The sequence below is a fragment of the Papio anubis genome, chromosome 8 (genome assembly GCF_008728515.1).
Source record: "Papio anubis isolate 15944 chromosome 8, Panubis1.0, whole genome shotgun sequence".
Classification (NCBI taxonomy): domain Eukaryota; kingdom Metazoa; phylum Chordata; class Mammalia; order Primates; family Cercopithecidae; genus Papio; species Papio anubis.
This window is the reverse complement of record NC_044983.1, coordinates 72320892-72346364: the sequence shown is the minus strand read 5'-3', so window position 1 is coordinate 72346364 and position 25473 is coordinate 72320892. Positions and strand designations below refer to the sequence as shown.

Here is a 25473-nt window from a genome sequence, read left to right as displayed (position 1 = left end):
CGTGATAGAGCGAGACTCTGTCTCAAAAAAAAAAAAAAAAAAACAAAAAAAACTCATTAAGTGTGGCACCAACAACTGTCACATAAAGCAAAATTAATTATCATACCCATTATAAAGACGCTAGCTAAAATTAGTAAGTCCAGTGTGGTCAGCATTCATTCCTTTGATTCTGAAATCTATATTGACACTAATTTTGTTATACATTGATAGAATATTGTTCTACTTTACTGATACTGAAAGTGTGAAACACTACTTTCAAAACTTGAGATTCTTTTATTTATATTTATAATAAAATTTTTGCTCATATTCACAGACTGAGTAGGAAAGAAGTGGAGCAGCTCTTTTATTCACTCAAGCCCATGTACTTACTGGCCATGTACTGCTAATAGCTGCATCGCGTCACAGTCTCCCATTGCTAAGAAGATAAATGCCTTCAATTATACTGACTCTCAACTATAACCTGAAGAGGAAACAACCAATCCTTTCTCGACTCAGACAGTAGGTTTCTCTCCCTTCTCCCCATCTCCAAACTTGACATCTACCTATCCAAATCCTGCTGGGATCAAGCCAAACACTTCCTGTTTTGCCCTACTTACTGTACTCTCTTTTAGCTGTAAAAGGGCTTCCCACTTTGTAACTCTTTGTGATCACTCTCTAGATAGTTGGTTTTACATATACAGGGTCTGAGAATCTTAGGAGAGGTATGGACACACTCTTCAGAGAGAAAAATGCATGCTTTTGTATATACTCAGGACAGTCTCCTTCCACACCTTTCTGGATGTCCTCCATGTGCATGGGCCCCAGGTGGGTAGCATCAGCCTTTGGAGACGCTTATCAGTAAAGAATGATTATTAGAGCACAGCCTCCAGGAGAGAAGCCAGGGTTCATATCCCAGTTCCTCAAATATGTGTATGACCCTGGGAAAGATACCTGATCTTGCTAAGGTCCATTTTGTAATCTGTACAAGTGCATGTACTTCAGTGGGCTGTTGTGAGGATCGAATGAGACAATGGACATAAAACATTCCTTGCTACATAGGACTTAGCTATGATGTAGTGATACAAAATGTAGGAGCTTTATAGATGTTGTATTAATTCTTTGTGTGTATCTCTTACCATCCCCAACTCAAGGACCATGTGCTAATTAAGTTTGCATACCTCAGGGCACCTTAAAAGCAGTTTTATTTATTTATTTTATTTTATTTATTTTTTTTTCAGATGGAGTCTCACTCTGTCACCCAGGCTGGAGTGCAATGGTACAATCTCAACTCACTGCAACCTCTGCCTCCCACATTCAAGCGATTCTCATGCCTCAACCTCCCGAGTAGCTGGGACTACAGGCATCCGCCACCATGCCCGACTAATTTATATATTTTTAGTGGAGATGGGGTTTCACCATGTTGGCCAGGCTGGTCTTGAACTCCTGACCTCAAGTGATTCACCTGCCTCGGTTTCCCAAAGTGCTAGGATTACAGGCATGAGTCACTGTGCTCGGCCTAAAAATAGTTTTCAAAGTATACTGTTGAAGAAAAACTCTTAATAAAGACATGAATTTTTGTAACAGCATATGATATGAACAAAGTTTGCAGAATGAATACATTTTCTCTAGAGTTTAAAACTTTTCAGTCATTATCTCTTTGTTCATGTGGTCACAAAGCATTCTATTGGCCACAACTAAACCAGTTCCTTCTTTTTAAAAATAATACAGATGGACCTCTTTGGGGGATGGTTTTAATATTGCCTGTCTGCCAGGAAGGAGACTCCTCAAGGTCTCCTTTGTCCTTATGATTCAAAATGATTTTTTTTTCTAGAATCTTCTAATTCAATTATTCCAGAGGTAAATTACTTTATATTAACAAATAGAAACACAAACAAACACCAACTTCTCCTTTGTTGCTTTGAAAATTTTTTTCTTCTAGTTACACGGAAGGATCTCTAGTTCTTTCTGACACACAGTACAAAGATTCACATGGCCTAACTTCACGTCCCTTTATTATTTCATAGACTTTAGTAAATTCTGCTCCTATTCTTCTTCTTTTGAGATTTATTAATACCAGCTTTTAGTCATCTGTAAACCCATACAGGCTGGCTGCAAGCATTCCTGTTCCCCTGGTCTGGAGCTTTTCAATCTGTTATATGTCTTTTGGGGTGAAAGGTTCACATCTATAATATTTCTGTTTTGTTCATGCTGATGCAATAGAATTTTATAACATACAACAAAGAGCTAGAATCTCAGCACCAGCATATGTAAAATTATGTTAGCAGAAAAGGGCAAATCCCAGGACCACTGTAAGAGGCAGAGTCTAAGAGGCCCCATTCTCGAGCCATCTATCCCATGGGAGTACTTTTCCAATTAATTGGAATAATATGTCACCTAAATTGAACAACAGAAATCATCTTTGCTCTCTAAAACCATGAAAATTAGATATTTTGTACAAAAAGTAAATAAAAAGGAGGCTTGTTAATTAACAATTTAGCAGAATCATTTCAAGTCACAACTCCCCACTTCACAAGCTCCTCTTCATTCCTAACCAAATAAAAACAAAATATTATTCAAGCAGGACCACTGTTTCAGCCTTAATCCCATCAATTTACTCACAGATTTATTTAAGTTCTTACAAACAACTAAGCTTCAAAGCAGAAGGTACACACCATATTTCTCCTCTTGTCACCTTAATGTTGACTATCATTACAATCATAGTAGATCTATCTATAGGGCGGGGATGTGGAAATGAATAGAAACTGCTTCCAAAAATTCTGCATTGTCTTTTTATTGTGATTGTATGTGTCCTACTAAAGGATTTTTAATTAAACAAATTTTTGCTCAAACCCTTTAAGAATCACTAACAAGAACAATTTCAGAAAGAAGGTTGATGTACCAATGCTTTAGCATTAAATTATCTTTGACCTTGAAATATTACTATAGGCAATGAGGTCATACTCGTCATCATGAGATGATTTGGAGGTCAAGTCTCTCAAATAAAACTTACATTTTCCTAAAACCTATGAAAATGGTGGGAAATCTTCTGACCATCAGAACCAAAATCACTTATTTCAATAATTAATAGAACTAGTTGTGAACATGAATATTTAAAGAGCCAACACAAAAAGGCCTTGATGATTCAGGGTAATCAGTTCCATAACAATTGGAGGGTGCTCTCCCAGACTGTGTTAGTTGTCACTAATAACCTATTTCAAACCTGTGACTTTGCAAGGACCTCATTTTGATGGCCTAATAGTGTCAGGCACAGATTTCAATGTTTAAATTATTAAAAACCATGATAAAGGCTGGTTCTTCCACCTGCATTGAAAGGGTGTATGCTCTTCCTTTCATCTCTTGATTAACATGGGGCTGACTTTCCAATTTGTGGATTAACTATACCTTTTACTAGTTCTTTTTCACTCACTGATTTCCTGCCTCTTGGCCATTTCTTAGCTCATTTTCATATCCCCCAGAGGGGAAAGAGAAAATTAAACTCAAACCTATGGAATTTGCTCTAATGAAAGGAAAAGGAAGATATTGGAAACCAGTGGCTAAAATGAGGTTTGGGGATTTTCATACTTGCCTTGGTTCCAGTTAACCTAGAATATTGAGGGCCTACTTTATATGAAGGCATTTATCCTCCACCTCCACAACATGATTTAACCGTGACCAGGATGGGAAAGCTATTATACAAACCAGAACTTTCATGAAGTTTCTTAAACAAAATTGTATTTAAGAGGATAATATAATTCTTGAGACAGATATATATTTAGGATGCAAAATTTTCCAAAAACAACTTGGACCACGCATCTTTCTGACTTCAAAATTATTTTTATGTATTGGCCAAAAAAATAAAAATAAGGTATAACGGCTTAGAATGTAATGGGTTTCTGCCTATTTGTTGCTTTTACTGATAGAGTATTCCAGCTCAAGTCCCCCAAAGGGTTAATGCTGCTGAGTGAGATGAAATTCATGAGTATAATCCTAAACAAGTGAGGTGAAGTTCTATCAGGTCTATTTCAGCTATCAGGGATTACCGCTAGCTGTCTAATCCTGCTGAGCCTCAGGGAGGAACGTTCTATTGTATTTGAAATCCTGGCCAGGAAAGAACAGAAGGTTAAATGGGTGCCTTGCTCTGTAATCAAATATCACAGGCACTACTTATCTATTCAATGAACAACTGACGTAGAAAATCAATTAGGAACCAAATAGCTTCTCAGGAATTTCTACCCAGAAAGAGGCTAGATTTTTTAAAAAATGAATTTATTTGATATGTTTTATGGTAGAATACTATGAATTGTGAAGTTCCAAAAGTTGTTTTAGCTGCTTTCTGAAATATGTATTCCTGCAGGCTCTAGAGCTTCTGTGCTATTTGCTTGCAAAACCGGGAGGATTTTAGGAATAATGATACCACACTCCAGGATAGCGACTGAGTCACTTATTTAAAGAAAGAAGCAGCCATGCAAAATCAATCCACATGAAATACTGTTAAATCTGGATAAAAGTCCTGAGCAATAATGCAAATCTATAATATTATGTTTTTGTTAAGATGACAAATAATTTACCTCTTCTTAAATGCATTTCTTCGACAGTACATCATCTTCTGTGAAAATATTATGAGTGTTGAAAAAGATGGAAGAAACAAACAAACAAACAAAAAGATGGCTGCAGCCCCAAAAGCTCTTTGTTTCCAGCAGAAAGAGGCTTCTTTTGGTGGCCTGAAGGTTAACACCCTCGTCTCACCACCCTCATCCCCTACCTGTCACTATGAGTAGATGTCACAATTCATGCACGCAGACAAACAGGCTGACCTGGCCAGTCAGCTTGACCTTGGATAGGCCTAAGATCAAATATGGTTATTAATATTGGGGACAGTCAAAATGTAATCTTCCAGACATTGGAGAAGGGAGCTAGAAATTATGCAGTAGGCACTCCCTGTCAATCAGAAGCATCATGACACTAAGCATTAAAATGTTCATCTGGACCTGAGCAGGAATTAAGATAAACTTCTTTTTTTCTATTCTGTGAATGCTGTTGAGTGAAATTTGCTCAGGGCCTTTATATGCCCAACTTATCTGTCCTTACACTTTCAATTATTTTTGGACTCTCTGCTTTATGAGAGTTTTTATAAGGTAATCTATTTGCAGGCTAAAGCAGATATAATTGGAAAAATATTGCCCTTTCATAGCCAAGGAAGATATTTTACAAATGGGATGAAATACTTTTAATACTCTCATTGTAGTTCAATGTGCATATAATTTTAACCATGGGTTCTCATTCTCTATAATTGTTATTCCTTATAACTTTCTCTCAGAATATATCTATAATATGAGTTAAAAAAGGGAAATATAAAAAGTCATTTAAATGCTCAGGCAAATACAAAATGTGTAACAGTAATAAATGGATTATTATTTCAAACCACTACTAAAATGAAAACAGATATTTAATCTAATATTCCTTCCACAATTTATAATTTCATTTCCACATTCCCAAGTTATGGGCCTCTTGATAAGATGGTCATGTGTCCATTATGATTTGGCCAAAATCTCTGACAAAAGAATGCCAATATTTCCAATAAAAATGTAGTTTTAAAATCAACAACTTTTTATTTAAGGACAGATCCAAAACAACACAAATAAAGAAAACAAACTTATTCAGTTCCTGGGAAGAACTTGTAGTCTGCATTACACATGTACATTTTAACAAAGCAGTAAAATCATTTTCCTTGAAAAAAAGATAGGCTCTTTTGATTTTTGTTGCCTGCAAATTTCCAAAAAAAACCCTTCTTTAAAAATGTATTAGGACTAATGTATCTTAATGAGACTTTTTTGCATAATGAACTATTCGTTTGAGCTCTTTGTGAAGGTACACTCAAAGCCTTCACACCACTGGCACAAAGACTTTACAGGGTATGTAGAATTATGATACAACAAACTGCCCCACTCCTTCAACCTCCTGGTATTTCACGTCAGTTGCTTCCTCAAGCAACACAAATCTGTTAATGCTTTAATTTGTGACACTGCTAACTGGTATTAACAGATTATGACAACGAAATGTCTCTGCAATTGTACTGGCACAGGAGGATGATATATTTGTCATAGCAGTGCAAAATGTTTTAAGTCACACAAACATCTAATATTGTACTATGTGTTTTACTTAAACAAAATCTCAAAAAGGTTTATAGTACACTGATGTTTGCCCTTTGATCATTATCTTAAAACAACAAGGCAGGGCAAGAACCTTATGCCCTTCACTGATCTATATGTATCAACTGGTAATGATCAATAAGTGATCAAACCTATCAAATTATTAGCAAAGTCTTGAAATAATTGGTTTGATTTTTTTAAACCAAATCATGCAGCTGTTTCATTAATCTAACTTTTTCACTCTGTGGGGAGGGGTCTTGATTTGTTTATGTCTTTTGTGAAACATAAGCTGTATTGCCAATGGAACTCAGATACAGTTTGGCACAGGCATTTTATACTAGATTCATATTTTGAAGCATAGCTCTTGTGGCCAGTACAGAACCACTAGACTATTTCAACTTGATCTGCAGAAGTGGTAGTTCTTTATGAAATAGACAAAGATTCAGTTTTTAACTTACAAGTAGTTAAATACAATGACTTTTCAGAGTAAAGTATTATGACAATGTACATTGTGTTGATCATAAGATTGTGTACATATTTATTTGCTTGTTTTTAGCACTGAATGTCAAGGTAGCTGCCAATGCATCTGTATTAGATATTGCATTTGGGAGAGAAGTAGGGGTTATCATTTAAAGAAAATTGTCAAATTATAGAACCTACAATACAGAGTTCCCTTTCATACACAGGATGAAGAGCTATACATACATATATACACACATCAATATCTGCACATACACACAACCCCATATACCTGTACACACACATTTATATCCAAATCTACAGAGACAGAGAGAAAATATGTGCTGCTATGAAGTGAAACTCCCAAAACAAACCTCAGAATCTGCCTTCCTAGAACAGCAAGGAAATGAAAAACTGAAGAATCATTACAGTGAGTTACAAATGAGCGTGTAACCCAGTGGGCCTGTGGAAGTTGGCTCTCCTGAGACCTATAAGATTCCTGTTCAGAAAATAGACTATATATCTGCTGCTGGGGGATACCTTCATGTACAAAGGAAGTGGATTTCTGCAACCATGATGAGGCAAAGCATGATTCCAAAAATTTACCAAAAAGATATTCTTACAACATTTGATACAGAAGCTTTGGGTATTTTAAACCAGGTTCTCGACTTGGAATATGGTTTCTTGGCCCAACAGTTCACTACAGTGCCAGACCTTCAACTAAAGAATGGCTCTTTTGTACAGAAAGGGTTTCTTTGAAAAGGCTTGCCATTTTTCCTACTGCAATGAGATTTTTGTATATCAAAACATGTCAGACTCTTGTCCTAAGAGGCAAAACAATGTGAAAGACAGGATAATACCATCAATGACTTACTTGGAAGGAGTGTGCAAAATCGGCAGACCCTAGAAAAATCCTAGCTTGTCATAAGAGAGGATTCACAGAGAAGAGCAGGAGACACATTTTCTCTCTTCTGAAGATGAGAGGAACAGATGCTAATGGAGCTAAGATTATCATAATCATCATGTTCACCATCTTCTTTTGGAGCCTTAAGATCTACAAGCAACCTTCAAAGTTTTCCAGTCCTCTGGTCCCCCAATTTGACTGATTATCACTATTATGACCTTGGAATCAGGATGTTACAAAACTTACAACAGGTTCATCTTCTTCAACCTTCGCTATTATATTCAGTACAGGTTTGCCAACCGGATATACAGCCATTTCTAGAAAGCCTTTTCACATAATCCTTTCATGACTCCAAAAAGTTTGAAAAGTTCCTTCTTTCTGATAAAAATCTCAGTGGTAAATGTTTTTTGGGGTTTTTGTTTTGTTTTGTTTTCTATAACTGATAGCCTATTGGCTATCAGGTAGAGTCCATTCATTTCAGCCCTGGCTACCTTTCTAACTGCTTCAATACATGATCCCATTCAAACTCTTCACTTTCCCCCAAGATTAGAGGAAGAGTTCCATGTATACAAATTGAAAGGTACTGATGACACAAATGTTCCACATCAAAAGTACAAATTATATTACCTATTTACAATAAGTAATCATTTCCTTGTTTAATAGGTGATTATATGTTGAATGCTTTACTGTCTCCTCCACTAAACCACAGACTCCCCCAGAGCAAAGCCTATGTCCATCTTGCTTGACACCATATTCTTATTTCCTAGCATAGAGCCTGGGAGATGGGCACTCAATCAATGAATAAATGAAATGAGTAATCAAAAAAGTAAAAAAAAAAAAAAAAAAAAAAGCAAGGAAATTAAGAGAGATTTAGTTATTTTTCTCTATATAATTTTTACTCTACTTCCTGTTTATAAGAAAAACAAATAAATATATATTATTCATGGATTAAACAAAACAATGGAAAATCAGCAACATGATATATGTAACTACATCAGTAATTTAAGATGAGATACGAGTTAAAGCCCAGCATAATTTCAGCTCTTAGAACCACAGAAGTGATTAAGTTTGGACTAGATCTCAAAGAGCATTACGTGAATGCTAATCTTCTAATTCTTTTTTTTTTTTTTTAAGGTTTCAAGTTCAATAGTCACACTCTCTCCAAATACAAAAAGCAGTTACAATTCAACTGAACACAGAAGCTTGTGTGCACAGTTATGGGGAACTGGGGCATCGTATAAAAAGTCGGGTTAAAGATGATTCTGTGGTTTGGTTTTGTTGTGTTTTGTTTTGTGGCTCTTCCTCAATCACCTGAACTCAGGAGAGAAATGCTTATCTTGATGAAATATCAACAGCCGATCCACAGTAAAAACAGACAAGTTCTAAAAATTAAAAAAAAGCGCATAATTACCAAAAAAATATGTCACTGCTTCCTCCCTCCCCATTTTGCTTTTTAAACTTTTTTTTTTTTTTAAGTTTTGATTTTTTTTTTTTTAAATCCTGAAAAGTAGACAGTAAAACAGCTCCTGGGAGAATTTACAACCAACTGCATGAGGATCTGGGATGCTGAGGGGTTGGAGCAGGGTTGGGAGAGTGAAGAGGAAGTGATTCTCCCCTCAGTCACTGTAGCCTCACTGTATGACCAAGGGAGGTGGGGATTATTTAGTCAAAAAGGAAGAAGGTAGGAAGAACAGGAAGTGGAAGGTTGGGGAGGTGGGGACAAACAGAAAATAAAAGGTCATTGTTGCCTGTTTGAATCCAGAGAAAAATGCCTGGCCCTATGGAGGGGAAGGAAGCCCCTCGGAGGGGAGGCAGTGGGCTGGAGGGAGGCAGCCCTGGGATGACCCCATCCCCAGCACCATAGGATCTGGCGGGGGCAGAGGAGGGGCAGAGGCAGGCGCTGGTGGAGGAAGCCGGCAGGGGCCTCTGGGAGCCTCTGGATCACACTGTCTAATCTTCTAATTCTAATGGTAACTCAGAGCCCATTTTATAGATGAAAAAATTGTTGTATCATCCCAAAGGCAAAAGGAAAGTAATGCCAGATACAGAAACTTTACACATTCATTTTTCAGCTGTGGCATCACTTACTACTGCTCATTTGCAAATTCTCACTTGGCTGACTTGAAAACTGGTATTTAAAAGTGTAAAACACAGTTCCTTTTCTGTGGGAAAACTTCTAAGAAAGAATGTATATTGAAGTTAAAGCATAAAAGAATACACAAATAGTTATTTTCTATGAGCTATATTCACTGCTTTTCAAGTTGATGAGTATGGCTACATTCCTCTTCAAAGCAAATTTCAATTGAAGCCCAATTGGTGAGATAAAGTTAAGAATGGCTTTTCAGGAATGACAAGTCCTAGATATAATAGTGTGACCAAGTACACTTACAGAAATTTAAAAATAAAGTGCCTTACCAATAATAAAAAAGCAGAAGTTATCTCCAAGTACAAAACGCAACGCCAATAGAGTGGATGTACTGACAAGACATGAGTAATATTTTCCGCACATAAGGAAAGGATTCATCTCAGAATCCTTTTTTTTTTTCGAAGCTATTTTTGAATCTCAATTAAGATCTACAGAACTCAGTGGAGTGTTTTTTCTCCATTTACTAATATATTAACTAAGGTACAGAAATGCTTGCAAAAAAAAAAAAAAAACACACACACACATATAAAAAGTGAGTCAGTTGGACACCTTAAGATAGAAAATGCCTAACCTTGTTTTAAACTTTTCTTGAGTTACAGAGAGATATAGGCAGGTGTTTGTGCATATTTTTCACTCTCTTTCTCTGAGACATTCCCCTATTTCCTCCCACCATGTTCCATCCCCAGTATGTTAATAATGGGAGGATATCAAACATTGATACCCACCTCATTAAAGCTTATTAAGCTCATCAAGTGTTCATAGACATAAATACTGAAATAGGCAGTCCATCTTTCAGTTTTACTGTGGTACAGACTCAAGAAAGCTGATGCCAAGAATCTTTTAGCGTGTGATGTAGTATAGGAGCTTATCATGTTTTATTGCATAATTTCCCCTTAACTCATTTTAATGGTAAAACAGAAAGAAAACGTTACACAATGATAATGTTCTGACAATAGGAATATTGGCAGCCCTTGCCTGATCTCATCATACCCAGGTCAACGAGCCACATGAAGATCTCCAGAAACTGAAAACTTCAAGAAACATTAGTAACTGTTTGAAACAAATAAGATTAGGCCTGAAATAGCTATATATAAAATAGTAAGACTTTTTACATCAATTATTACATCAGACATGAGAAAGAGGCATATTCATACTCTTATACTCATAAAAAGAAAAAAAATCCTGTCCGTTAGCAAGAAAAGTACCAAGAAATATTTTGGTTCATCCATATACTTACTATTATGAAAACATAAAAGTCATACATATAGTCACAAACATCACATAGATGGAGAGGTGGTGGCGAAAGAGAGAGAAGACTCCAATTATACTGTTACTGTACATTATTTTTCAACAATGTGACAACATCTTTACTGGTATGGAAACACAGAGACACTCTATCAAATTTCTACAAAGCAGAAATCTAATTTTTCCCCAAATACCACAAGAAATCTAAATATTAATTCTCTAAATGATACAAAGAATTAAACACTACAAAAATGTGTTATATAAAGCACTAAAAATGTTCTCAGAAACTTCTGGAATTCAGGAAAGCTGTGAACAAGGACAACTTACAAGAAAAAATAAAGCACAGAGAAAAAGTATAAGGTATTTGCTTCTTAAAACTGGTGAACTTCTTGAGGACAGGAAGAAGCTCTCCAGTTTTTCCCTTTGTGTCTGTCTCATTTGCCTTGGGGCCCAGAACAGGGTGTTTTTAATCAATGAGGATAAATAAGCCTCTCTGTGTTACTAGAACATCAAACAAAATGTACTTCAGTTGATTTAAGCTGTCATAAATGTACCAATTTTTTCATTCCTACAAATACGGCGAATACAATTTGTAGGTGTTTTTCAAAGAACATAGTATGAATCAAATAAATGATTCACATTCAGACTTTATAAAGAACTAAAGCCTATATTTCTAATTTGCCAGCCCTCACTTCTCCTCCTTCAAAAGATTCTAAATCTTTACCTTTCTCATCATTCATTCTTTTCTTCCCGCCTCAGGGGATACATGTCCTCCTCAAAGACCAACTATTACAGTTGCACCTGTATTCCCATCTCCTCTGCCACAAACAGGGCCTTCCCTTCCAGGTATCCCCTCTCGAGGCAATATCTTCACTGTAATAAGGTGTCCTATTTAACAGCGCGGGTGCTGGAACCAGACAGTCTGAGTTCAAGTCCTGACTCAGCTATCACTGTTACTACTAGCTATGTGACCTTGTATAAATTAAGATTTCATTGCTTTAGTTTTCTCATCTTCAAAATGGGCATAATAATAGTAGCTAATCTAATAGGATTGCTGTGAGAATTAAATAACTATATATATTTAAAGAACTTAGGATATTATCATGACACCAAATAAGTGCTCAACATATGCTACTATCAATTTTCTTAACTGAGCTAGTCAGCCAGAGAAGAACAGAAGATGGATAAGAGACATTGAGAGAATGATAAAAATGTGAAGTATTCTTTAAAGGACAGGGGAAAAGGAACAAACCAGGCAAAAATTAAGAACAGATGACAGTAATGTGAATCTAGTTAATATTATTGACTGTCAATCCAGCTGTTTCACTGCTAGGTATATACCCCAAGAGAAAAGAAAGCATACATCCACACAAAACCTTGTATACGAGTGTTCATAGCATCATTTCCCATAATAGACAACAAGTGGAAACGACCCAAATATCCAACAATTGATGGGGTATAAATAAAATGTACTATACCTATGCAATGGAAATTTGGTAATTAAAAGGAATGAAGTGCTGATACATGCTACCGCACAGATGAACCTTAAAAACATTATGCTAAGTGAAAGAAGCTAGTCACAAAGGACCCCATATACTATGATTCCATCTATATGAAATGTCCAGAACAGGCAAATCTATAGAGACGGAAAGCAATTAGTGATTGCCTAGGGCCGGGGGAGGGAGGATTGGGGATAAGGGTGGGAAGCTAAAACAGTACAGGATTTCTTCTTGGGATGATGAAAATATTCTAAAATCAATTGTGGTGATGGTTGCATAATTCTGTAGAAATTATAAAAATCATTGAATTGTATCCTTTAAATGGATTAGTTGAATGGCATATGAATTATATCTCAATAGAGTTGTTGCAAATAAAATATGAAGTGGAGATAAAAGCAGAAGACAATGGTCTCAAGATTCACTGCACTGTCAACATGGTAGATTTTGTAGCGTATCACTTCAGTCCTTTCTCTTTCTAATGCGGAACTGCTTTCTTAAAACTTTCAGTCACATTTTCCTATAGAACTGCAAACTTCAATATTGGGATTGCTGTCTTATTTTATCATTTCCCCACTATGGACATCTGACAGTTGGTCCGTTTAAGAAAATACTTGTTTGGGTTACCTAATACTCTGAATTTCAAGGATGTCTCTAAGTCTAAGAATCTTGTGGTATCTATTATGCCTTTAAGACCAAATAAAAGAGCAGAGTGTTAATTAGGTAGATATTAATTTCAGAAGCACTTTACTTTTAAAATATTTTTTAAAAATACTTAGTGCTAAAGCCTTTGCAAAGCATATCTACTCCAAGGTTGGGAGTAGGACCTGCCTTTTGTAGGAAAAAAAAAAAAAAGAAAAAAACACAGGCTTACTGTGCTCTCACAGTTAGCAAGGCTATTTGCTTTTTGGAGAAGCTATCACTTTTAGCAAATCATATCCTGTTCTCTGATCCTTTGATTAGTCATGTGTACATACAAAACTGATTTCAGTGCTTCTTGACGAGTCTTGCACAACATCATCAAAGGTTTATTATCTCTAGGAACTGAGCACACTTACAATGGGCAGGAAGAGATTTCTGTGATCTACTTTAAAACAAAATACAGGGCATTAATGATTAACCCGTAATCTTCATCAATTTTAATACATTTTTATATATTCTATTCTCATTCTTCTCTCTCTCCCTCTCTCTTACACACACACACACACACACACACACACACACACACAATTCATTCCAAGGAAGTTTGGACAAAAAAAATACAATAGGTCTCCTTGGATATATATGGAAAACATCATTGAGGTACTGGCATTTGGCCTTTTTTAATCACTTAACACAAGAGATCTGAATAGATTCATGTTCTACATTCATTGAAAGAATTAAATTGTTCACTTTTTGGAAAAGTGTGTGCGTTTGTGTGTAATCAATTTCAATGTACTTCTTCTTAATCAATGATTTGCCAAGAAATTTTCAAGCTGCTGTAATTAAGGGAGTAGCCATAATTGAGTGACCTGGTACACGGAACAGAAACTTACCACTAAACATTATACCAGACATTTAAAGCATACGTCTAAGGAAATGTGGAAAAAAAGTGAGCAATAGGATAATCAGGAAGAGCTTGTCTCATTTTGTGATTTAAAGAGAGTACCTCTGTTTTCATGTTAAGAATTGATGCTCTAAAAATTAAACAGCTCTTCAAAAATCTCATTTTAGTTTTTCTAATATTTACAGAATTAAGAGAGCCAAGACTATTTTCCTCTGAAAAAAAAGTTATTTGTAAATTCCCCTTGCACCTATTTTTAAGGAATTCAGTTATGAAACTGGGGAATATCTTCTCAGGAAATACTCATCATGGAAAAATTTGGTACTTCTATTCCATTCAAATGTGTGGGTTTTCTGAATTACCTAATTTTCTAATAAAAATCAAAAACCAAAAAATAATACACCAGAATTTGCCTTTAGACACATTACTTCTCAAAAGATATCACAGGGTTTCTGTTTAAAAAATAGTGATATTTGGCTTCACAGAGTAAACAAGAGAGAATTTTCTTCCTTTATCGTGTGATGTAAATTCATTAAATAAAATAAATTCTAAAAGGCAAATTCTGGTTTTATATAATTCTCAGTTTAGCATGTCAGTCTTTTCCAAAAATAAACACTATTTGGTTTAAAAATTATTTTCCTCCTTCTCCATTACTGATATCGCCTACACTGTTACTCAGTAGTAAGTGCCGAATATATGTTGAGTTGAAAGGAGATGTCTTATAAATTGACTCTCCTTCAGAGGTGTCGGCAATTAGACTTGCTACCTGATTTTTTGCAATTGAACAATGAATGATTTTAGACCCTAAGGATATGTGCTAGTGCTATTCTCAGTCCTGCCAAATGAATAGTCAGAAATATTTTAAGTCTTTTAAAAATACTGCACACTACAGTTATCAAAATATTCTCACAGGCTGGATGCAGTGGCACATGCCTGTGATCCCAGCACTATGGGAGGCTGAGGGGGGCGGATCGCTTGAGCCCAGGAGTTCGAGACCTGCCTGGGCAACATGACGAAACCTCGTTTCTCAAAAACCACAAAATTTAGCCCAGGGTGGTGGCACCTGCCTGTAATCTTAGCTACTTGGGAGTCTGAGGTAGGGGAATCACCTGAGCTCAGGAGGTCAAGGCTGCAGTGAGTAGTGATCATGCCGCCGAACTCTAGCCTGGGCGACAGAGCAAAACCGTATCTCAAAAAAAAAAAAAAAAATCCTGACATGTTTTACACACACCAGCCGTAGTTATTGGAAGTTTCCATGCAGTTAACGATTCTGTGATGCCAAGCTACGACTATTCTTACTTTCCAGTAAATGAACATTTCCTTAATAGATGTAGTCAACTGCAGCAATGTCAGTGACTGACAATTTTCTGCAAGATCAGGTAGCCAGATTCAGGGAGGTGAGATTTCTCCAAGCATCTCTAAGTCCAGTTAATCTAAATAGTTCTGTCAAGACTTTGGGCTTTACATTGAAATCATTAGCAGAATTTTCAGGAGGAGAGAGGAAAGGAGTGTATTATCAACATATGATGGAGAGAGAATCCCTCAGGTCTTGTAACTAAAATGGATCAAAGTAAGACGTAAAAGATAAAATTAAGATAATAATAATAATAATAATTCAAAACAAGATGATTTTTTTTTTAAATCCTAAGAAGTAGCAAGTGAATACAACTTCCTCCAGTAGTGGTAAGGAAACCAGGAAAAGGAGAAAGAGACTCAGGTTCTAGGCAGTGAGTAGATTGTGCTTTAGTTGTTCTTGTGTAGTAAGTTAAATGCTTAGGGAGGCACATTCCCTCTTTCAGGTCAGCAGGGTACCATTTAGTACATTACTGCTGAGGTACCCTGATGACCTGAATGAATTAATGCAGCTTCCAAAGGTGCTTAACTTGCAAGCACTGAGAGCTCAGGCACTAGAAGTGATAAATATTCTATTAGTCCTTTCTACTTAATATACCAAATACCCAAACATGCCAGTAAAAGGAAGACTTTAAAAGTGAAAAATCTCTGTCATCGCAAGACACACAGCAGCTAATAATTTTAACAACAGTTTCCCCTTCCTGTTCATCGGTGACCCAGTGGGTTTAAGTTCATCATCTCAGTAGACAGCATTCACGTGCACAAACCTACCAGCCCGCTCTTACTGCATCGGCAATACCTTTAAGAAAATCTGCTAGCTTGAAGAAGTGAAAGTGGGCTACTTTCCCACAACCTGTTCTTCCTATCCTCAAATATAGAAGTTTTCTTAATTAAAAAACCTTTTTAATCTGGGCTAGGGGCATGAGCTGAAAAGAGGCCAAGGTTAGAATTCCAGCTCAGCCTCTTACTATCTATAAGGACTCAAGCAAGGTGTTTTTCTCTGAATCTGTTTCCTCATATGTCAGAATATAATAATAGCATATAGCTGTTATGAAAAGTATGTGAAATAATGTACATAAAGAATTTAACTTACATGATTATTGTCACTGTATCTTCTCTCCAAAAAGATAATGCCATTGTAAAAGGGAAAAAATAGGTAAGTCAATTATCAATATGGTTTCACTGTTGACAGATTATCTGGCATCAAGAGGGATTTTTTTGGAAAATTCCTCTGAATAGCCCATAAATTATATATAGATAGTAAATTGCCAACTGTATCGATAAATGAGGCTCTTCTTGCAACAGGACATGTAATCATAGACTACAAATCATTATTTTAAAGCTTTAAAAGCCTTCCTCCCAAACTGGAGTCAACTGTTACAGTTGGATTTATCAATAGATCATTTCTTCCCACACTCAGCCCTGTATTCCAATAATTTTATTAGCAGATATAGAGGAACAAATAGTTCTTCAACCATAACCTTTCTCTGCACTACTCCTTAAAAATTGCTTGATGGACAGAGTCCTAACACTAACTCTTTAAGCAACAGCAGAGAGAAATGTATATTTTATGCTAGTACTTCCAGTGAAATAAAGTCTGTAGGAAATTCTAAGTCAAAAGAATATGGTCTCCATACACTTTTATATTTACATATGCATATTTAATATATGTAAGTCCAAGATTACAAAATTTCCTTAAAGATAAGGAAAATAAAATGTTAATAAAATGATGTAAAACCAAGTGAAATAAAATGCGGTCATAACAACAACCGTTATCTGTGATAATAACACTGTAACTGCTCATTACAATAATGTATCTTTAAGCAGCACTCTCATTGACCTTATTGTAGGTTGAATTTACAGAGGTTTCCCAAGAGTTATACTACATTTTTATCCTGGTTATTTAAAGGGGTGGATGGTAGTTGTAATTAGACACATTTTGCATTCTCTTTTTTTTTTTTTTTTTGTGATGAAGTCTTGTTCTGTTACCGAGGCTGGAGTGCAGTGGTGCGATCTCGGCTCACTGCAACCTCTGCCTCCCAGGTTCAAGCAATTCTCCTGCCTCAGCCTCCCGAGTAGCTGGGACTAAAAGCGTGCACCACCATGCCTGGTTAAGTTTTGTATTTTTAGTAGAGTCAGGGTTTCATCATGCTGGACAGGCTGGTCTCAAACTCCTGACCTCATGATCCAACTGTCTCAGCCTCTCAAAGTGCTGGGATTACAGTCGTGAGCCACCGCGCCTGGCCTGCATTCTTTATTATGTAGTTTTCTTCTTCATATTCTAGGAGATGCACTAGTAGCATCATCCTCATGTTTGAAAACTACATACATGTCCCAACTAGTAGAAAAGCTCTATCTTGCCCTCAAGTTCCCACTATAATCCTTGTCTAAAACTGATCAATGAAGTCTTGCTATGCAATAGGGCAATAAGAATAAGCCAAGATACAGAAGTGACATTATACTACATCTACTGGTAACTCAAAAGACCACTCACAGGCAGCCCTTTGACTAAACATTGCTGAAAAAAAATGCATGGAAAATTTTGATAACTAGGTCCATAGATTTAACTCTGAACAACTTTAATGTCCCCGACATCTAATTACCAAATCTAACCCATTATATTGGTGAGCAGAATGAGTTAGGAAGTATCACCTTAGGAAACTCTTTGTCTCCGAGCAGCACTTAGAAAGGTGGCTTATATTCCATCACGTCAACGGGACACAGACACCATACCAGACACTTCAAAACCTTTCACATAGCAAGTGTTCAATAAGTGCTTCTATATTTACCCGAAGTAAAAATTGAGATATTGTTTTGGTATTCTGCAAACAGAATGGTGGCCTTTGTGCCTGTTATATTAATTGCCATCCTCTTGGGTTATAGAATCTGTGAAGGTGTTTCCTCATGGTTATTGGTGGCTGTGCCTTCATGCCTGTCCTTCACTTTTCGAACAAATCAAATCCTCCTATACACTCTCCCGGAATAGGCTGATAATTTGGGGGGCAAGAAGAAAGCACCTTTTAAGGCTTGAATTATCTGAATAATGAACAAATCTCCACATCTAATTGAACTCAACCTGAGCAGAGATTCAGACTCAAGGCAAACTTTGTAAAAACATTTCCAGCAAAGCTCAGGAAGGCCAGATGTTCTGGAAGCAGAACCACGGTCATTATACACACGCCAGCTCCTCCTCACTCCACCCAGGGCCAAGACCCTTTCAGCAGTGTGAGGCCTGCTTAACATATGACTTTGACTGCATTATGGCATGGCATCCCAGCACCCACTTGAACATTTCAGCAATTTTAAACAAGCTCCAATGATGGGGACTATTACATTTAAGCCACAGAAACACACAGGGAGAGCACATTAATTATGAGAGAACACCTTTGTCTGCATTACCTAAAAGACCTCAGGGTGGGTGACAAATGAGCAACTTAGCACTTTTGATTAAATCATACCTGCACTTCACATAAAATAGAATGAACACAAGTTACACAAAAAATGCAATGTGAATCAAAAAGTATGAGTTGACATGAATGGGGATGCCAAATTGTTGACTCTGTTTCTGAGGTGTGGTGCGTTGGTGGTGGTGGTGGTGGTGGTGGTGGTGGTGGTGGTGGTGGTGTGTGTGTGTGTTCAGCAGTAAATGAAGAAAGCTCTTAAGGAGGGCCACTGCCCTCCCTAACCCCAGTCCCTGACATAATCACTCCATTCCACACAAACATTAGAAATTCTTCCAGTTCAGGCAGTTCCTTTTTAAAAAATGCATGCTGAAAAAGACTTCTAAGTCAATTGCACCTTTGGATGCACGGCTCTGCTTTTATAAAAAGGCTTCATTCCCCTTAATTAAAGGAATGCTAGTTTTCTGTGGGGAATTAGGTAATCTTGCAACATGGAATATTTCCATGAAGAGAAGACCTAGGTGGGGTAAAGTAGTAAGGATTTCAGGAAAACAGAAAAGAGCATAACAGTATATTCCTGATGTGTAGGCAGACGGTGGCATTGGTTAAGAAAAAACACACAGAAAATAGAGTAGGAGGGTTCTAATGACACACTTCGCTTTCTTTAAATTTTGTCTGGGCTTCATAACAATCTCATACAATAAAAGTCATTTTATCTATCTTGACATGGATGTAGTAAGTTGCTAATGCCTGGTCTAAGTCAATCTTCCTAGGGATTGATATCTATCTGTCTGTCTATCTATCTATCTATCTATCTATCTATCTATCTATCTATCTATCTATTTATCTATCTTTCTATCTACCTCTCTGTCCTTCGATTGACAGATTTTTGGTCATTTTTTTTTTTCTGGTGCGGTACAAAGAAGGTTCTCAGCTCACAATGTAATATATTACCAGACATGTGAATGCAGTGAGAAAGTCCATATTTGTGCTGAAGTAGCCATGTTATAACACATAGCTGTGCTTCAGCAAAAGTCAAGCTTAAAAACAGAAGTAGATGTAGTTGATACGGCTGGCCAATTGCATTTGTTCTGAAAACACCAGTGATTTATTAGTTGCTATTAGCAAACCAACTCCTCTTTATTTAATACATGTATTTAATAGTTATAAGCATTATGCAAGTATGTACTATTCTACTACAGAAACTGTTTTTTTCAATCTCTGCCCTGTCTATTTATATGAGAATACAATAGAATAATTTGAATTGTGATTAGTTTTTTTCAAAACAAATCCTGCAACTGGAATTAAATTTCACACTGCATTTCAACTTGGAATGAACATAAATCTGAAACTAATACAAAAGTGCAAAAATTTCCATATTCAGGTTAATGTTTAGTAACAGAAAAGAATAACTTTTTGTTTATCTCTGAAAACAGCTTTCTTCATCTAAACAAATGACTAGAATAAGATTAAGAAAAACTTGTTTTGGTTTCTTAGATACACACACATATTCCAATTTCTTTTCACACAATGACTTTTATGTAAATGTGTTCCACACAATCTCCTGACCTCCTTTACCATCACACCGGGACAATGACAGTTCAATAATTGAAATGGTACATATCTGGTATATTTGATTTTAAATTGCAAAGTTGGACTCAGGCCTATTGAAATGAAAATACCTGTGGCTCTTCGTTAATTCCAAACTGATCGGGCTATTATTTCCTACTAAGAAAAAAAAAAAAAAAGGCACAAAAAGGTAGGTGAACCTAATTATTCCATTTTTTAAATTTTCTTTACACATACTGTTCCCAATATGCCTCCTTGCATTCTCCTCTGTGGGCCTCCCCAACACCTTGATTTTAGTTTTTAACCAGGATTCCTTAATCCATAACATGGATAATGAGAAAAACCCAAAAAATGCTCCATGAGGGAATGTTACACTAAAAGTTACCTAGGACTAAATCCCAAGTGTGTTCCTTTACTCACCATGGAGACCGGCAATTTGTTCACTGCTTTCAGTCAATTTGAAATCCAAATATGAAAAAGGCATTATGGAATTCAGACTACTCTGCTTCACTAATAGCAGATGCAGGAAGGAAAAAAAAGGTAGTATAATTAAGGCTTTGACTTTGAACAAGCAAAGCTGTGAACACCTCACTTATAAACACATATAATATTAAAAGAGCAGCAGAAGTACAGATGCAAGAGTATTTCTGTGTCCTGTACCAAATGGTGGTTAGACCAATCAGCTGGCCAGAAAAGTCTTGGCCATACTGAGCCAAGAACAAACTAAACTGTAAATCCGAAATATTGCCAGTTGCATTTGTTCTTCCTCAATTTGAACGTGTAGTGCTCTGTGGTTTTCATTATATCCTTTTACTAGACTCTTTAGAAAAAGTTGGAGATAATTTAAGGGGTAGACAAAATTACATTGCATTTTTAAAAAATAAAGTCTGGAAGTAAAGGAGTTTATTTAATTTGTTCCTTAGTTTATTTGTTAATCTATTACTCATTCTACAAATATTTATTGAGAACCAATTATTTTATCAGTTGACTAAAATTTGTAAAGAATAGAAACATATGAAATTACAAGAATATAATTAAATCAAATAAATGGGTTAGCTGAAAAACCACTATTTTATACACACACACATACACTCACCTTGCAAGATTGATTGTAGCTAGCTACATATTTTGTATTTATTAATCTCACTTTGAATACATATTTGAACATTAAAAGTAAAGATTATGAGCAATCTTCAGTTTCATTTTATTGTTTTATTTTCCTAGAGCAATTTTGTTTCATCAATCAAATTTCTGGAGGAAAAGTCCAAATTTAATAGTGCTTAACACTTCAGAGAATCTCACTTGAAGACATGAGTAAGATTTTCTTAACAGTAACAAAATTGCTTTTAAAAAATTTCTAAGGAAAATAATGCTGCCAAAAATGAATATAGCTTTGTTTGTTTTTGCAGTCATCATTAGCAATAGGCATAAAGGTATTCTTTTTTTGAGTCCATATGGAAAGATCATCAACACATTCTGCCTCTGGGTTCTTTGCCAAAATACTATAACCCACAAGCCTTCTACCTTAAACATAAAAGGAAAGGTGTTGTTCTGGTCAAATAAAGATATAATTTTTACTAGCATACATCTAATGTTAAAGCTGCCTAAATCCTGCCAAATACATTAAAATGACATCTGTAAAACAGATTTTCATTAAATTGATCAGTTTCAAGTCAAGCAGCTAGGCAGATGATGCTTTTAAGCTAACCTTAACCTTTAACTTTTAACCTCCTTAACCTAGAAGAAGGACACACTTTTAGGTAATGCTGCTTCAGTTCGACAATGCAAGAGGTAAAGTGGCCTATTCAAATTGAAATGACACATCACCACATTTAGTGTTATGAATCAATATGTTGTCAATAACAAGACAAGCTGTTTTCTTGCAGCTCTGTATTTGTCTTATACCTGCTACTTGTCACTTCCCCTTAATGTTTAAATAATTCATGATGCAAAATGATGTAAATTAAACTCCTAATGAAAATGAATTTTATAGAGGAGATTACTGTCTAGTCATTAACTCTGAAACTATTTTAAGTCTAATTTTAATATTTTAGCCATCATTTCTTTTTCCAGGCTCAGGCCAATTTGTTAGTTTCTCATTTAAAACCAATTAATGTTACTTATGAACCACTTTTATTTTGCCAACACAAGCCAACCAAGCTTGCTAATATCCTCATTACTGCACTTGAAAATCCTCTATGATTCACACAGTTTCTGAAATCGCTTTAGAAGTGGAATCCTCAACACAATGCTACTTGGAGTATTTTTCCAGTTACTAATAGAAATAATGAATGCTTCTTGAAAGAAAATGCAAAAGAATTGTCTAACTGTCTAATTGTTCAATTGTCTAATACCAAGTCTCAATAGCTCAAAGATTTATCTCTTCAATCCTCCATAAATTCAAGATAAGTTTGTTCAAAGTTTGTTTGCTGACCATATTTAAACATTACACTGAACAAGAATACTTAGGTATTTAAGAGATAAGCAACTAAAGAAGAGTAAATTTTTATATGATTTATAAGATTTTTAAGGAAAGAGTACACCTTTTGGTTGTGAGATCTGAAGCTCTCTCTGCTTTAAGGCCCTCTTTATACTCATGCTTTTATCTTAATTGGTTGCTACAAATTCAAAGACAACACCCAACTCTCCATGAAAAGAAACTTCAAGAATAACTGCAGCACCAAGCAAATTGCCCTGAAGAGAATGAGGTGGTCAATCCCTGCTTATGGAATGAATGGATAAACTTCACACACACACACACACACACACACACTCTCACACACATGCACACATACATTTAAATAATCATCAAGCAGTTAGATTAAATGTTTTCTGAAAAAGTAAACAATAACATCCTACCTTCCTTTAGGTCCCCACAAAAGATTAAAAAATAGAAAATTTGTACATCCATATCTTCTATTCACAACATGTTAATTTAAAGTGTTAGAGGAGCTGCATGAATATAAACACAGTTCATGAATATTCTAGATAGCTCCCAGGGTCTAAATCTATTATTTATACAAACTTAATGTTTGTTTTTCTCTCCTAGGTATTCTAAAAGTTTTAATAGGTCAGGTATCAACAGAAAAAAAGTAGACAATTGAACAGTTGTCAACTGTTGCTGCAAAACCTATGAATTATAATACAATTAATTCTTTATATTATATTTTCAATACTGTCAACTTAGAAGCTTTCCATCTCACATTAGGGCCTGCACTCCCTTCAAACTCTCTGGAACGTAACCCAAATCTAATGCTTTCGTTATTGATCCACAGAGTGCCAATATCACAGGAACAGTGTTACAAATTCTCACACTGAATCATTAGGATTTTATGCACAGTACATTTATCTAGAATTTGAACTCCAAGAAACAACCCAAACACATAGTACTAGACCAATCCAAATAAATAATTCCTTCACCTAATCGAAATAGCCACAATCTGCTCTTTTCCTGTGTGGTTATAATTTTAAATAGTGTTAGAACAGTCATAGGTTTGATAATCACTGGTTGGCTCCTGATAGTATAGTTATCACTGATTTCTAGTATAAATCAATAGATAACACTTGCAAAATGGATTTTGTAATCATATTTAGAGCTTGTTACAATGACTAATGGTTTGCAGTATTTTCTGAATTTTAATATCCTCTAGACAAAAAGAAGTTTTTAATAAGTTACCAAGTTATTCGTCATAGTAATGAATGTGTTATATTTGTACATGAACCAAGACAATCAAGACAATCCAGTGAACAAACTGCAGAAAATAAATTAATCAGTAATTAGGGTTTAGAGAAAGTCAAGACAAGTTCTGTGATAAATGGTGTTCATCACTTGCACGTATTCATTACATCTGCATAGTTTTCCAAGTAAAGATAAAAGTATATTTGCCGTTATATAAAGCATTGTATAAATAAGCATATTTATCTATACCACACTCATTTAGGGGGAAAATATTGATAGTTAGGAAGGCAGTCATGCAAAATAACAACAGAGTTTACTTTTAGAGACTTTCAAGGATGCTAAGGGACACTGTGTTTACTCAGTACTACTGAGCACACACAGGAAAATAAACAAACATCATGTTTGGAGCGTCCTTGTTTGTCACCAAACAAAAGATTATGCATTCACAAGGTTGGGCACTGATTTTGTTTTCTGCTCCCTGTAACCATTTACATTTAGCCAAGAGTGGTGCTAGGTTAAAAAAACAAAAAACAAAAAACAAAAAACAAAAAAAAACAATAGGTTTAAAAAGTATTATTTTATATATGATACTACCCCCAACATTCTTTTATATTGGGGAAGCCAGTGAAGAAATCAAAGCCACTGAGACAGGTGTAAATGAGACATAGGGTAAAAGTTTATAAATAAAGCCTCCGATTCCATATATTTCAATATGCTTTTAGTAATGTTAATCAGAAACTGTGCACTTTGCCCTTTGATGTTTTTTCTCTTTGTTTTTCTTAATTTGGAGACTTGTGCTCCAAGCTCTGAAAGAGTTAATTTCCTTTTTCTACTCTGTGCCAACGGAAATGGATGTCACTGCTTACCTTGTAGAGCTTCAGGGCCGCCTCGTGCCTGTGATTGGTGGTATGCAAACGTAATTTATCCACACTGTTGGTGTAATAGTCACAGGCGTTACATTTTAGGTGAACAGGGTTGCCAATGGCAATACACTTCAACCTCCACTCATTGCTTTTGCCCCCTTCTTTAATGTGAGCCACCAGTTGATATTTCTGCATATGTTTATCAGTCTTGCAGTGTAGCTGGAAGTTAGCTTTGAGCTGAGTGTTGTAGTTGCAGAGCTTGCACTGGTAGATATCTCCAATTACTGCCCTCCATTCCTCTTCAGGGAGAGAGCGCTCACTGCTCACATGCACACTTAGGGCTTCCAGGCTGTCAGAGGTGAATTTGTTGCAAACAGCACACTGGAATAGCTTCAGCGCTGGGTCACTGATATAAGGTGACAGCTCTCCTGCAGTAAGGAGGGACAGGTCATCACCCATTAGCTGACCACTGGCAAGCCGGATTTCAGGCGGCAGCTCATTATTTACTACAGGAAAAAAAAAATTAAAAGGAAAAATAGAGACTAGAAAACACAGCACACACAAAGGAATCTGTAAAATAAAGTCTTGACAAGGAATGTGCTTTCTCTAGAGCTTAAACTATAAAAAGCTGTAATAGGATTGAATCAGGATCAATTACAATCATCCCTTTCAACTTCTAAATTCCCT

The 25473-nt window shown here is 35.9% G+C and overlaps 1 protein-coding gene across 3 annotated transcripts in view; it reads right to left on the bottom strand.

Moving 5' to 3' along the window:
• Window positions 1-25473, bottom strand: part of ZFHX4 (zinc finger homeobox 4) — a 188319-nt gene that overhangs the window by 136714 nt on the left and 26132 nt on the right. For 2 of the 3 annotated variants that reach the window (XM_003902884.4, XM_031669642.1), the window contains exon 3: window positions 24790-25292. In XM_003902884.4, the coding sequence (XP_003902933.2) occupies window positions 24790-25292 (503 nt within the window). The remainder of the gene's footprint in view (window positions 1-24789; window positions 25293-25473) is intronic. The other variant, XM_009213235.3, reaches the window with a different exon arrangement.